Here is a 15266-nt window from a genome sequence, read left to right as displayed (position 1 = left end):
AAAATATGTTACTGATAATGGCTGTCATCACGAAAATGTTACTGAAGGAGGCCATTTTGACCTAACGATGTTTCCTTGCGTGTACAGTGCAGGTGACATGCTAATAGGTATGCATATGCTATCTTGTTTCTGTGGGCAGTGTGTGAAGGTGCTTTACTGCTCTGCTTGGACATCCTTGGCACCTCTCTGTACGGCAGGTAGAAACCAGACTGCCACCTCCATACAGCATATTTCCTCTCTGCCACAGATGCCTTCATCACACCCATCCATGTTAAAAGTAGAAACAACAGAAAGAAAAAATATTTTCCTGCACTTCACTAAAACATTTGTGCACAAAAATCAGTTTGAGTTGTCAACGTGCTACCATCTAACAAGGATACAGATGATGCTGTATATGTGCAGGTGCCTCTGCAGCTTCATTTGTATCGTTGGTTTGTCAGTGTCACTGATGAAATGCCTGAAAATATTGAGCTGCAGGACACACAGTTGTGGGCAGAGGTTTCCATCACATGCATGACTAGTAATTTGGACTTATTTCTTTGAACTGTAACAGGGTGTAGTGATTGTAGAGCATGCATCTTTAATGACTAAAACACAAGAACTGGGTGAACACATGTGACTTTATTTAGGATTTTCTCTAATCAACCCAGGATCAAAATTATATATACAATCTCAAATATATACATACATTAACTTGCCAATGTCTTTCAATAATAGCTTTTAACCCTCATAATGTCCTACCAATTTGCATACACCTTTTGTCCTCTGGGGTCTAAAAAGACCCCAGGACATTATGAGGGTTAACTTGCCATGACCAAGGCTTGTTAGCTTTGTGTTAGTGAGCATGACTACAAGGGTAGTTTCTCTTTGCCAGCATATTTAATGGACCAACACTAAGAATAACAGGAAAGTCCAAGGAACCCAGTGAAGATCTAAGATGGAAAACTAGATTTACACAAGTTGGGAAGGTCTCTTGGAGTCATTTGTAAACAACTGCAGATTCCAAGATCATCAGTTCAAACAATTCTGTGTAAGTAAAAGGTATTCAGATGTGTCTCCACTTTGCTGTGGTCTGTAAGACCCAATCTGTCACCCTCAGATGAGAGGAAATTGTTTAGGATGTTCAGGAACAACCTGGGAACCGCAGAGTTTCAAGTCTGCCATCAACTGGAAACTGGTGGAGTGAAGCATGTTTAAATCACCATGACCAAGAGGGTGCTGACCAAGAAACAAGCCCTTCCTTCAAAATCAACATTTTTTAAAGCTCAACTGAAATTTGCACATACCCACACAGACCCCCCAAAAACCTTCTGGAGAAAGGTTTCATGGTCAGGGATTGATCTACGTGACCGCAGTGACAAGAGGTATGTTTGGTGGAGTAAAGGAGAGGCTTTCAAACTTAGAAACACCAGCTGTCAGGCATGGTGGTGGTGACATCATGCTCTGGGGCTGTTTTGCTGTCAGTGGATGGATTAATGAAGGAGGACGACCTTCATTATTTCAAGGCTTTAATAAATTCTTCAACTTCACCTCAAATCAACAGCTAGACGGTTGAAACATGAACACAGTTGGGTTTTCTAACAGGACAATGATCCCAAACACACATCAAAACAGGTTTTGAAACAGATAAAGTAGGCTGACCTTCCCAAAGCCCTGACCTAAACCCTACTGAAAATTTGTGGACTATACTTAAAAGTCAAGAACCTGCCAGGAAACCAACCAATTTAAATGAACTCTACCAATTCTGCCAAGAAGAGTGGCCAAATATCAGATATCACTGTAAAAGTTTTTCAGTTAATTGGTGTGTCTGTTCTAAAGTTAACTCCTAGAAATGCTTTTGTCAGCACCAGTTGTGTAGTACTGAGGTAGTGTGGATATACAGTACAACAAAAGGCCCTATTCACATTGTAGCATGCAGTAATCCATAAACACTCAACTAATAATTTACTTTAAGATATGAATGTCATTCTGTCAGGAAAACTCAAACTTTCTTCAAATCCAGCTGCTGAAAGACTTGCTGCTGCAAGGACAGGCCAAGTAGAGATTACACGCCTCATCAACCAGCACTGCCCTGGCACCGTGTTGGCTGGTCACGGCTTTCAAAATGATGCCCCATTGACATCTAAATTTGTTTGAAACCATCCACAAGTTTATGTTTACTTAGTGGTTATGTAATGATTGTGTCAGACAGACACACAATGTCCACTCTTGGTACTGATACCATTATTGCAGTAAGGAAAATTATTTGCACCACCAAAATGTGTATGGGCCTCTCAGGAGTCCTGTTCCCACATACTAGGGGAACACATTGGTTAGTACAGCTGCTCACCTGAGAAGTTTGCAGAAGAAAGAAAAGTGTATTTTCACTTTTTAATCAAATTTAGATGTAAAGGGAAAACTCAGTGGTTCTCAGTGTAGCTAAGAAGTGTGTCAGTGTACTACAGGTGGCATTTGCATAGTGCTTTTCTACCATTACTGTGTGTCAGAAATGCTGTACCCACTGTGGAAACTGAAGTTGTCTTCAACATATTTTCAGCATCTATTCAAGTTTTTCTGGATGGGCATGGCTATCATATCATTCTCCACTAACAGCAGATGATCTGCTCTGAACTTCATGGAGCAATCATTCGTGTTTCAGGAGAATAACTAAGCTTGAAATAAGGAGGAGGAGCACAGGGTGGAAAAAGCCACCAAATGCATTTATGGGAATTCCTTCAAGATAGTTATGAAGGCTGTAGGTGATGACCTCATTGAAAATGAAATGGGATATTTAATTGTTTGTTGTCTTCAGTAAAGCTCAACAATATAGAAAACAGTAAAGACAATGAAATCCATTAAATGAGCGTGTATTTACTCTAGAAATCCTCTGACTGTACTGTAGATGTTCAGTTGGGGTGTGTGGTATCTATGAGAAATTCCTGGTCTCTCCATTTAAAAATTTTAATGGCTTATCTCAACTGTATTTGATCAATAAGCTTCTCAGTCAATTTGTCATTCTGTATGAAGGTAGTTCAGCCTGAAACAGAGTGAGATATTAACCTTGGCCTTACATTTAAAGTTGTCTCAAAGTCACGTGTTCTAACATTTTGTTGGGTTTCTACTGTAAACATAACTTTTTTCTAAGAGTCTTTGCCAACCAGCTCTTTTGACAACAAGCATCCCTTTGATTATTTTACAGTCTGACTTTTTCATGGTGTGATGACCTCTAAGCGGCAGTTTGACAGAATGATGAGATTATTTGTACCTAAAGAGTGATTTTTCCTCTGTGAGAAATTTATCTAAGAAAATTCAAGGTATGACATCCAATCTGGGAATAAATGGCCTCCCTCCTCTCCCTTTGCTGTCCTCGCCCCTGGGGGCCTCAGGGCGGGTGCTCAGTGTTGGGCTGGGCTGCGGGCGCTGTTCACAGGTGGCCTGGGGGTGGGTGTGCCACGTCCCGTCTCGGTAGGTGCAGTAGCATACTGTTCGCTCGTCAATGTTCACTCGCTCCCCTGCTGGGATCACCCTGCTCCCAGCAAAGCAGTTGGGACCTAGAGGGACAGTTAACATAGTTTGTATTGTGTCTGCGTCTGTTCCATCATCAAAATTAATTAATCAAAGACCCAGACAAGGTTTTAATTCTTTTGAAAGCCTGACTCTTAGTCTTGTCCATCCTAATTGGGAAACTCAAAAACCTGTTTTATTTGTTAGTGTCTATCGTCCACCTGGTCCTTACTCAGAGTGATGCTGAAAAGCTAATTCATGCATTTATTACTTCTAGGCTGGACTATTGTAATTCATTATTATCAGGCTGTCCTAAAAGCTCCCTGAAAAGCCTTCAGCTGATCCAAAATGCCAATTGAAGCCAATTGAATCTAACAATAGATTAAATGCAGTGTTGAGGCTGTCATTCTCAGCATCTACATGGATGTTAAAATCCCCCACTATAATGATTTTATCTGAACTGAGCACTAAATCAGATAAAAAGTCTGAGAAATCAGACAGAAACTCTGAGTAAGGACCAGGTGGACGATAGATAATAACAAATAAAACAGGTTTTTGATTTTCCCAATTAGGATGGACAAGACTAAGAGTCAGGCTTTCAAAAGAATGAAAACTTTGTCTGGGTCTTTGATTAATTAATAAGCTGGAATTGAAGATTGCAGCTACTCCTCCTCCTCGACCTGTGCTTCGAGCATTCTGACAGTTACTGTGACTCGGGGGTGTTGATTCATTTAAACTAACATATTCATCCTGCTGTAACCAGGTTTCTGTAAGGCAGAATAAATCAATACGTTGATCAATTATTAAATCATTTACTAATAGGGACTTGGAAGAGAGAGACCTAATGTTTAACAATCCACATTTAATTGTTTTATTCTTTGGTGCAGTTGATGAAGCTGTATTATTTATTGTTTTTGAATTTTTATGCTTAAATAGCTTTTTGCTGATTTTAGCTTTGGTTTTTGGTGGTCTGGGAGCAGGCACCGACTCTATGGGGATGGGGTTTTGGGGGGATGGCAGGAGGAGAGAAGCTGCAGAGAGGCGTGTAAGACTGCAACTCTGCTTCCTGGTCTCAACCCTGGGTAGTCAGTTTTTAGGAGGGTTAATAAATTTGGCCAGATTTCTAGAAATGAGAGCTGCTCCATCCAAAGTGGGATGGATGCCGTCTCTCCTAACAAGACCAGGTTTTCCCCAGAAACTTTGCCAATTATCTATGAAGCCCACGTCGTTTTTTGGACACCACTCAGACAGCCAGCTACTGAGATGCGTAACATGGCTCTGCTGGAGGTTTCTTCCTGTTAAAGGGACTTTTTCCTTCCCACTTTCACCAAGTGCTGCTCATAGGGGGTCATTTTGACTGTTTTCCCTGTAGTATTGTTGGTCCAAAGCACCTTGAGGCGACTGTTGTGATTTGGCGCTATAAATATATATAAATAAAATTGAATTGAATTGAAATAGTGCCTCAGTTTATAGAAGAGTGTATCCTTCCTCTGTAGTTGAGCTTCTGCCCTGTGAAGCATGCCTTTAATGGGCCCTGGCATTTACAGTTTTCTCACTGTTTTGTAGTCGGGTTTACCTTTAAAAAAATGAACTACCTTTATAAAATTAAGTAACTCCATTCTCGCCCATCTCAAATCTCAGATCTGTAATTACAGTCAGAGCCAGCCCAAGGTTTTATGGGGCCTCAAGCATAATTTGATTTGTGGCCCCCACCTCCAGCTAAGCCCATCACCACCCACCCATCTCAGCACTGCCAATAACAACTATGTATTGTCCATGCTCGATCATCTGTGCATTAAACAACCATCATCATGGCTTACTAGTGTGCTAGAAATAAAATAAACATACAATATTAAATAGAAGCTTACTCACTAACAATACATTACTAACTACAATGCCTACAACATCAGCTAAGCGCTCAGCACCTTTACTGAACCAAAGGCTCATTTGCTGTTTCGGTTTAACTAATGCAATTGTTAGGGGATGTTAATGATATATAACAAATATGTACATGGAAACATACTTTTATACTACTGCTCTCTTCCTTCCTCTGTTTTTTTTTCTTTTCTGACAGAGTCTGCTTATGCCTCAGGCAGCTCTGATTACAGCACATTTATTTGAACATTAAAAAAAAATTATAAGTGGTGCAAAATAATTGTTGCATTAGAAAAAAGTAGTCTCCTAAAAAAAAAAAAAAAAGTAGTCCTTTCAAAATGCAATAAAAAACAGTTTATTTCTATTGCATGGATAAATTGATGGATAAATAATGTTGACACATTAATTATCCATCTATGCATTTTCTCAGCTGTATATCCAACTGTCTCAGCTACAATGTGCGAGAAGCAGGTTACAGTGGATTTATATGTAAGACATAACATGCCTGTTTAAAATATTAATATTATTTTTCCTGATTCTTATAAAATTTGTTAGTATTCTTGTATGTAATAGTTTCACTGTTTTTTTTTTTTGTTTTTTTTTTACCATTTTACAGTTCAAATGCAAATATTAACCCAAAGATGGTATCCTAGTAACAGTTCTAAACATAGAGGAAAGCTAGAGAAACTACCCTGAATGTGAGGCCACATCTCCAAAAAAATCCCTTTGGACTCTTGCCCTCCAACATGTCCCTGAGCTCTATATAATATGTCAATTAAAAACAGTTATAATTGTCTGGAATAGCAGATATTGCCTAAAAAATGCAAGCAGCCTGCCTTTGATATAACTGGCATTCCTAATTTACAGGTGGGGTTCCTTTATTTGGCAGCTACCTGAGAAACAATTACCAACACCAACCAGCAGGAGCACAGGAAGTACAGTTCATCTGATGCCAGATCTGACAGCATCCAACAAAACACAGCTGACATGATATGGAATTTGGCCGCGGCAAGAGAGAAAAAAAAATAAAATCAATGACGCAACAAACTAAACCATCTGTCCCGCTGTCTGTGCAGAACAGAAGCAGTAAAAATAGAAAGTTCAAATTAACTGCAACTGCTGTTAGACACCAAACACAAGGACACAGAAAAGCATGTTTATGTGCAGGTTCCTGTTCAGTGGTCACAGATTTTTGTTTTTAACATTTAGCTGCACACACACACACACACACACACACACACACACACACACACACACACACACACACACACACACACACACACACACACACACAGATGCTACCAATGTTTTAAATCCACTTTAATAGCAGTGGGACTGAAATCCTGAGTGACATAACAGGGATGACTGCGTAAGCTGCAGGATGTGTGAGGTGACATAACCAGTGCTGCAACGATCGCTTTTACTAATGATGTCTATAGTGCACACTGGGGGCAATAGTCTGTGTGTGTGTGTGTGTGTGTGTGTGTGTGTGTGTGTGTGTGTGTGTGTGTGTGTGTGTGTGTGTGTGTGTGTGTGTGCGCCCGCGCGTGCGCGCAGAGGGAAGTGGATACACACATGGATAAAACAAATGACCGCTGAAGGTGAGAAAACCATTGGACAGCCACATTTTGACGTGAACTGTTATTCAATTCAATTTTATTTATATAATGCCAAATCACAACAGTCACCTCCAAGCGTTTTATATTGTAAAGTAAAAACTATACAATAATACAGAGAAAACCCAACAGTCAAAATGACCCCCTATGAGCAGCACTTGGTGACAGTGGGAAGGAAAAACTCCCTTTAACAGGAAGAAACCTCCATCAGAACCAGGCTCAGGGAGGGGGGGTCATCTGCTGAGGGGGGAGAGAGAGAGATTAATAATAACTAATGATTAAATGTAGAGTGAGTAAAAAGAGGTGAATGAAAAGAAACACTCAGTGCATCATGGGAACTTCCACAGCAGCCTAGGCCTATAGCAGCATAACTAAGGGAGGGTTCAGGGTCACCTGATCCAGTCCTAACTATAAGTGTTAGTAAGTAAGCCAGCAGTCTGACAGTGCAGTGCTCTATTGGGGTGATACGGTATTTTGAGGTCTTTGAGATAAGATGGGGCCTGATTATTCAGGACCTTGTATGTGAGGAGAAGGATTTTAAATTAAATTCTGGACCTAACAGGGAGCCAATGAAGAGAAGCCAGTAGAAAGCTCTAAGCAGGCTGCCATGAGCTCTTTACCCTTTTTGTTGTTATTATTTTACTATAATGTGCTGTTGAAATCCTTCTTACAGATTCTCCCTGTCCTACAAAGAATCACCTCAGATTACTGGTGGTTCCAAACTTCTTTCATATGCAATTATTTTGACCACTGTGTTCCTAAAAAAAAATCGGTGTAAACGCACCAATTGAGTGGCCACAGACCAAAGCAGATGATTTTCAGCGTTCTCGGACTTGACAAGTGACTCAGCCTCAAGTCTGACTAATTATAAGTTGGTTTGTTTCTTGCATGCACAGCATGCATATAGCAGTACAAGCAAATAATTGCACGCAAACTCACAGTCACATGCTAACATGTCATTAGCGTGGAAGCTCTTCACTATGAGTGAAGACACAAAGATCACCATGAAAACATAAACCCTAATCAGACACTTAAATCACCCTTACCCAACGAAACATTTAAAGAAGATGACAAAGGATTTCATTATTTGTAACTCTTTCCAGTAGCAGAGTACTTTATTTTAAGTTGTTTAAGCATCATCTGACATCTTTAACATACATGGATTCCTGACGATGGTCCCTGGGAAGCCCAACAATAAATTACTGTAGGAAGCAAATATAATAGCAAAATAATAATAATAAACTTATTCCTTCTCACAGCATCATTACCTCCACTAAGGAGGTAATGTTTTTGGTAGTTTTGCGTGTGTGCGTGTCATTCTGTCTGTAAGCTCGATAGCTCAAAAAGTTTTGAATTGATTCTGATAAAACTTTGTAGGGGCGCAGAGAGATCAAGCTGACCTTCAAATTTGGCTTACATCCACTGAGTGTGGTGTGCATTGTCAACATATAGAAAGTACTGTGTAAAGATTTTAAATACCACATTACTTCTGACCTTTGACCTCTTCTCCAAGGTCAAATAAGGTCAAACTTTCATAAAATGTCTTTTATCTTTAAAACTCTGCTTAATTTTAGAAAATGATACTGGTGTATGGGCATCCATCCATCCATCCATCCATCCATCCATCCATCCATCCATCCATCCATTCTCTTCCGTTTATCCGGGGCTGAGCTGCTAGGGCAGCAACCTAAGCAGAGAAGCCCAGGCTTCCCTCTCCCCAGCCACCTCCACAGCTCAACCAGAGGGACCCCAAGGTGTTCCCAGGCCAGCCGAGAGATATACTCTGTCCAGCGTGTCCTGGGTCTACCCCGGGGCCTCCTCCTCAACTGGCTCCTCTCGATGTGAGAGAGGAGCAGCTCCACTTTGAGCCCCTCCCGAATGGCCACACTCCTCACCCTATCTCTAAGAGAGAGGCCAGACACCCTTTGGGGGAAGCTCATTTCTGCTGCTTGTATTCGTGATCTTATTCTTTCGGTCGCTACCCAAAGCTCAGGGATTCTAAATATCACATTATAGTGTGCATCCAAATATCATGTCACATTTGACCTCTGACCTCACATTTACATTTCTTTCAAGCCTTTCTTTCAAGTTGACCCCAAAGTGTGTTCTATCTTTAAAGAAAGTGTTGTCAAGAGAATGAGCAGCCTAGTTAGAAATATACTGTAGCATAACATTATATAATAAGCTCAAGTTATTTATGTCCAATTATTTACAAATCAATATATTATAGTACTGTTATTATTATTATTGTGAGGTTACAATTCATTTTAGTATTTTCTATAATGTAAAGCTCTTATCTTAACTACAGCTCCCCCTGCCCACTACAACAATGGAGTCTTTCTTCTTTAAAATAGTGACTGACAGAGTGCTTCTATCCTCTCCATAGATAATATATATTCATGTAGGATCCACAGCCCAACAATAACTCAATAAATACATCAATGTCATTTTTATTTCTATAGCACATTTAAAAACAACAAAGCTGACCAAAGTACTTTACAAGGTAATTGCAAACTAAACAAGATAGATCCACAGGTCAATAAGATAAACAGAGTAAAACATAAAAACAAACAAATACACCAAATACGATACAATAAATATGATTAACAGCAAACTGAAAACAGGAGAAATCACAACATGAAACCTGATGGGACTCCAACTGAACTTGAATTAAAAGCCAAGGTAAAAAGGTGAGTTTTTAGAGAGGATTTAAATGACTGTATGTCTCTGCAGTATGAATATGAAATGGCAGATTATTCAAGAGTCTGGGGGCTGCGACTGCAAAAGCCCGATCCCCTCTACGCTTAAGCCGAGGCCTCGGTTGCACTAAGAGCAACTGGCTAGATGATCTCAGTGCTCTTATAGGGCTACATAAATTGAGCAGCTTAGCTAGGTATCTGGGTGCCATTTCATTTAATTCTTTAAAAGTAAGTTAAAGAATCTTAAAATCAATAGAAAATTGGATGGGGAGCCGATGTAAACCTGATAAAACTGGAGTGATGTGATCATGCCTTCTAGTACCTGTCAAAAGACGTGCAGCAGCATTTTGGACTAACTGCAAACGATGGAGAGATGACTGTTCAAGACCAGAATAGAGAGAATTACAGTACTCCAATCTAGAGGTGATGGAGGTATGAATACATTTTTCAAGGTCCTTTGGAGGAAGATAGGATTTAGCTTTGGCAATTAGTCATAACTTATAGAAACTGGTCTTTACAACTGTGTTCACCTGCTTCTCATGTTTAAAGGAACTATCACAAAAACACTCCAAGGTTTCTGACAATTGAGGAGCAATAAGAAGCAAGAGGGCCAAGGATATCAGCTAATTTATCCACAGGGATACGACTTCCAAACAGTTTCTGTCTTTTTTTTCATTTAAGGTAAGAAAATTCTGTGTTAATCAATCTTTGACATCATGAAGACAGTTAAACAGAGGCTGCAGTGGGACAGAAGCATCCAACTTAATAGGGAAATAAACTTGGATGTCGTCTGCATAACAACAAAAGGGAACATTGTACTTTGTAAAACTCCATCCCAAAGGCAGCATATATAATGAAAACAAGAAAGTGCCATTTATTAAAACTGCACTGGCTCAACTTGGTGCTTTTTAGTGCTTTAGGTCCCATAGGATACCAAAACATTCACATTTTTTTAAAAGCACTAATCAAAGCAGAAATGTAAAATAATGATGTGACATCATGACTGACCCCAGTCGGTAGGATGAGGGTTAAATAAGAGAAGATCCTGTAACTTACTGCAGTCTGGGCGAAACTGTGAAGTTTAATCAGTTATTTAAAAATTAAAATTTGCATTTAAGAAAAGTTGATTTTTCTTTGTATATGCTGTCAGTCATAGTTCTAAGAAAGATAATCAGAGTCAGCAAAAATCCATATCAGGAGGGACGTCTGAACTGGCCAAGAAAGCTGCAATCAGTGCATCTCTAACTCAGCGCTTCACAAATGGCTTTCTGCAACTCCTGCTATGATCTATGCCACAACTAAATTTTAACTTAATTTTGGTCATTTAATTTAATACAGAGTGCAGTCAGTGAGAGGAAGTAAATATTTCTGGAAATTACTCAGGGTGACCAATTCAGAATCTGGATCAGATATCAGCCCGATCCTGGCTCAAAAAAATAGATTGGCTTTTAAGGGCCAGTCGATGGGGCGGTCTATTCACATCAGCATCAGTGCTCCAGCCGGTGCTAGGAGAGCTGCTGGAGGAAGCTAACAGCAAAGGATCAGCTTGTAGATATTTCATAACTGTCACACCAACAGCTTTTCTTTGTATGTTTGCTTCTGTCTCTCTACCTCATTCATTTATGTTTGGTAAGAGAGACGTTATAGAGGTAGAAACCTGAAGGCCGCTGGTTTTGTATCACATTGATGCAAAGTTTTTATTGCAGTTATGGTAACATGACATTATGGACAAAAAAAAACATGTCATTAAGAAAATCTTAATATTTAACAGTGAAAGTTTCTCATAAACTCTAAACTGATATGTGATGAGTCACTTATCAAACAGGAGGTGTGTCTGCTGGATACCAATGAACCCTGACTGACTTACCGGTCTTACAGATGGGGCAGCAGTGGTTGGGTTCGTAGGTGGGGTTGACGCAGTGTGGGGCCGGGCAGTCTGAAATGCTGCAGTACACCTCTCTGTTAGCCTCACAGCGACATCGCTCGCACCTCGCCAACTGAAAGGCACAGACAGAGCGAACACCATTTTTACATGTTGGTATTTGAACAGTCAGCGTCGTCTCGAGGTGAAGATGAGCAGCACGCTCATGGTTCAGCAGCCTGACAAACACAGCTGAGCTCTTTCTAGTCTTATCAGACTAGATGGATGCACCATTACTTACATAAACACAATGAGCACCAGCGAGCACGTGACTGCATGTCCACGTGATCTTTTTTGGCCATTCTCTGTAAACAGAATACTAGATTTTCTCCATTATACTCTGCACTGTCAAAAAAGGAACAGAAACCACAGAGCTGAGAGAAACAGCAGTCACTATCACAGGGTTCAGGGTTAAATCAAACCAGCCAGTCATGGTCTTTAAGCCTAACGTATTTAATTTTTGTTTTTATTGAATTGATCTCTCCAGTCTTGGCAATCAAGAAACAAAGAAAATAATTATTTTAACATGTGTCAAAAAATATTCACATTTTTTCCAGAACAGTTCATTTTACCTTTCTTTAGGGTTATGATGGGCTTAGTGTTTCCACCTATGATGACCTCAGCATGTTAAAAAAGCATCCCTTTTTTTCAAGACTCCGGTTCAGTTTGTTTCAGTTTAGATGTCTGTATCACACCCAGCTGTTGCTTCAAAATAAAAGCGTGGTCTTTTTTTTAACCCGACAGCTTTTTTATTTACACTTTTTGAGGTGCGTTTGTTCAGCTGCACATTAATGTATACATCTAATGGCAGCAACTCAATGCATTTAGTGATGTAGACATGGTCAACAAGACCTGGTGAAGTTCAAGCAAAGCTTCATAATGGAGATGAAAGCACATTTAACTGACTGGTTGTTGGTTTCAGGTGTATTTCAGAAACTGCTGATCTACTGGGATCTTCCTGCACGACCATCTGTAGGGATTACAGACAAAGGTCTGAAGAACAGAAACTATGCAGTGAGCGGCACTTCTCTGAGTGAAAAATGCTTTCTTGATACCAGACTGCTTCCAGCTGATACGAAGGCAACAGTAACTCAACCATTTCTTACAACTGAGGTATGCAGAAGAACATCTCTAAATTGTAAATGGACTAGTTCAGAGACAAAAATCAGACAAGACATTAATCTCTTGTCCCTGGACTGTTTCTTATGTAGCGCTTTTCTACTGGAGCACTCAAAGTGCTTCATACATGTCTCATTCACCCATTCACACCCATTCATACAAGCACTTTTTTTCTATGCCTCAATCTAAGATTTCCACACACATCTACAGTCTGACAAACACATTGGAGAGCAAGTTGGGGTTCAGCCCAAGGATGCAGACTGGAGCAGCCAAGGATTGAACACACAACACATCAACCCTTGAAACAGACAGTCTACAGCAGCAGAAGACCACACAAGAACAGGAGTCCACAGTTTGCACAGGCTCCCCAAATTTTGACAGCAGAATATTGGAAAAACATTGCTGGGCTGACGAGTCTCAATTTCTGCTCCAATATTTGAATGACAGGATAAAAGATTTGGTGTAAACAACATGTGAGCAAAGATCCATCCTGTCCTGCATCAACAGTTCAGGCTGCTGCTGGTGTAACGGTATGGGGGATATTTACTTTGCACACTTTAGGTCTCTTAGTACCAACTAAGCATCATTTAAATGCTGCAGCCTCCCTGGATATTGTTCCTAACTATGTCCATGCCTTTATGACCACGTGTACCCATCCTCTGTTTCCTGCAGGGTTACTCTCCATGTCCCAAAACTCTAATCACTCAAACTGGTTTCTTGAACACGACAGTGGGTTCACTGCAGTCAGATGGTTTGCAGATCTCAACCCAGTAGAGCACCTTTGGGATGGGAGTGGCAGGGTGTGTGGGCAGCTGTTACATCTGCACCAGCTGTGTGATGCTGTCACATCAGTGTAGACCAAAATCTCTGAGGAATGTCACCTTGTTGAATCAATGCCAAAAATAATTAAGGTAAAAGTGGGTTCAGCCCAGTACTAGCATACTTTAAAAATAAAGCACGTTTATGGCATTTGAAGTATTTTTTTTTTTTTTTTGAGTTTCTGCCTCATTGTGTGCTGCTTGGTTATCTTACTTGTACGAGCTTCAAAACAATCATAACTTATGCTAGATGGTGTCATGATGCTGCCCAACAGCAAGAAGGATCTACGTTTGGATCTGCTGGTTGTCTGAGGAGTTTGCAGAGGTGGAAAAGAGTTTTAATATGGTGGCTCACTTTTCAGCTAAATTGTAATGAACAGGAACATTTATTTATTTATTAAATACCTAAAAAAAATGAAACTTTTAACCTTTCAATTTTTAACCAAGACCTGTTGTTCAGACATCTGGCAAAATGGTTTTTTTTTCTCTCATTTTAGCTGCAACTTTCTGTAGGTTTGTCACTAAAACTGACCCCGTTCACATTACACAGTAACAATACAAATGTATTACTGAAACAATGACATACAGCTGTGTTCTTTAAAATGAGGCAAATACGGGCTGTGAGACTTCATGCAGCTGGAGGAACTGCAGAAAAGGGAAGGGAGCAACCTCTTCCACATTTCATGTTTGATAATATTAATACAAAATACTGATTTGTGCAGCTTTAACCCTTTTATTCAGCCAGAACTCCTGGACAAGATGCAGCACAGTACCTGTGAAAAGTATGCACATTTTAAACCAGTCTGAATCAGAGCCAACAAAACATGAATCAAGAAAAAGAAAACTTTGTCCTGCGTTCCCCTTTTATACAGTTTTTTTTTTTACAGGTCCTCTCTTAAATAAGACCTTTCTTTTCTTTCCTGTAAATATGCTGCATATTTCCTTTCAGTAAGCAGCTCACTGTGAACTTGTGGCTGGGACAAGGTGGGGAGGAGTGATTGGGAAGTTTGGATCTTTCTCACCCTGAACTCCTCCAGCAGCCTGTATGTTTTGCCCCCGTAGACACAGACTCTGGCCATAGCCTCGCACACCGGGCAGCACGCTTTATACCTGATCCGCGTGCACCGGGGATGGATGCGAGGACACTTGGGCCGGACGCACACGGGGCCGTCGATAGTGCACGTGCACGGACACGACGTGGGGCTCGGGTAGTAAACCTCTCCGATGCTGTACACGAAACCGTGGTCGTCGATACACCACTTCCCCCTGTAGTCGCCGAACTCATAGTCCAAGTCGGTTTTGGAGTACTCCGCCGCCACCGCGACGCGCCACGGACCGTTCGGCCGAGGGATCAGCAGCAGGACCGGGACGAGCGCGACGGAGAGGTAGCGGCTCACCATGGTGAACAAGTTACCCGACTGTGTGCGTTTGCTGCGCCGCTTCGCTGCAGCGAACCTGTCCTCCTACTCTCAGGAGCGCCTGTGACGCCCGTGCATGCGCGTCAGCCTGCCACTAAAATAACCCGGAGCCAGCAGGCGGCTCCCCGAGCCGCCTCCCCTGCAGCCAAACCCAGAGGCATCGTCAGGATATTAAAAGACTGAGAAGAGCAAATATTTAATCATAGTTTAGTTTTCTACAACAGCAGAACCGCGTCTTGAATAGCAAGACTAGCTTGTTGTTTGTTTGTTGTTTTTGTTGTTTTTTTTTTTTGGGGGGGGGGGGGGGGGGGGGTATG

The 15266-nt window shown here is 40.9% G+C and overlaps 1 protein-coding gene across 1 annotated transcript; it reads right to left on the bottom strand.

Annotated features, from left to right (window-relative positions):
- Positions 1 to 1088: 1088 nt before the first annotated feature.
- Positions 1089 to 15010, bottom strand: LOC115777930 (von Willebrand factor C domain-containing protein 2-like). The gene is made up of 3 exons (XM_030725949.1): positions 14554 to 15010; positions 11541 to 11670; positions 1089 to 3530 (listed from the first exon to the last, which is right to left on the bottom strand). The coding sequence occupies exons 1-3, from the start codon at positions 14929 to 14931 to the stop codon at positions 3289 to 3291; spliced, it is 750 nt and encodes a 249-aa protein (XP_030581809.1). The 5' UTR covers positions 14932 to 15010; the 3' UTR covers positions 1089 to 3288.
- Positions 15011 to 15266: the final 256 nt, after the last annotated feature.

This window comes from Archocentrus centrarchus, unplaced genomic scaffold (genome assembly GCF_007364275.1).
Source record: "Archocentrus centrarchus isolate MPI-CPG fArcCen1 unplaced genomic scaffold, fArcCen1 scaffold_87_ctg1, whole genome shotgun sequence".
Taxonomy (NCBI): domain Eukaryota; kingdom Metazoa; phylum Chordata; class Actinopteri; order Cichliformes; family Cichlidae; genus Archocentrus; species Archocentrus centrarchus.
This window is presented reverse-complemented; position numbering and strand designations above follow the sequence as displayed.

Bases quoted from the DNA above. Each gene is read 5' to 3' on its own strand.
- LOC115777930 (XM_030725949.1), bottom strand. From the start codon at position 14,931: ATGGTGAGCCGCTACCTCTCCGTCGCGCTCGTCCCGGTCCTGCTGCTG. The intron at 11,671-14,553 runs GTGAGAAAGATC...TGTGCCTTTCAG, and splicing joins GGCTGCTGGAGGAGTTCAGG to TTGGCGAGGTGCGAGCGATG. The intron at 3,531-11,540 runs GTAAGTCAGTCA...CTGTCCCTCTAG, and splicing joins CTGCCCCATCTGTAAGACCG to GTCCCAACTGCTTTGCTGGG.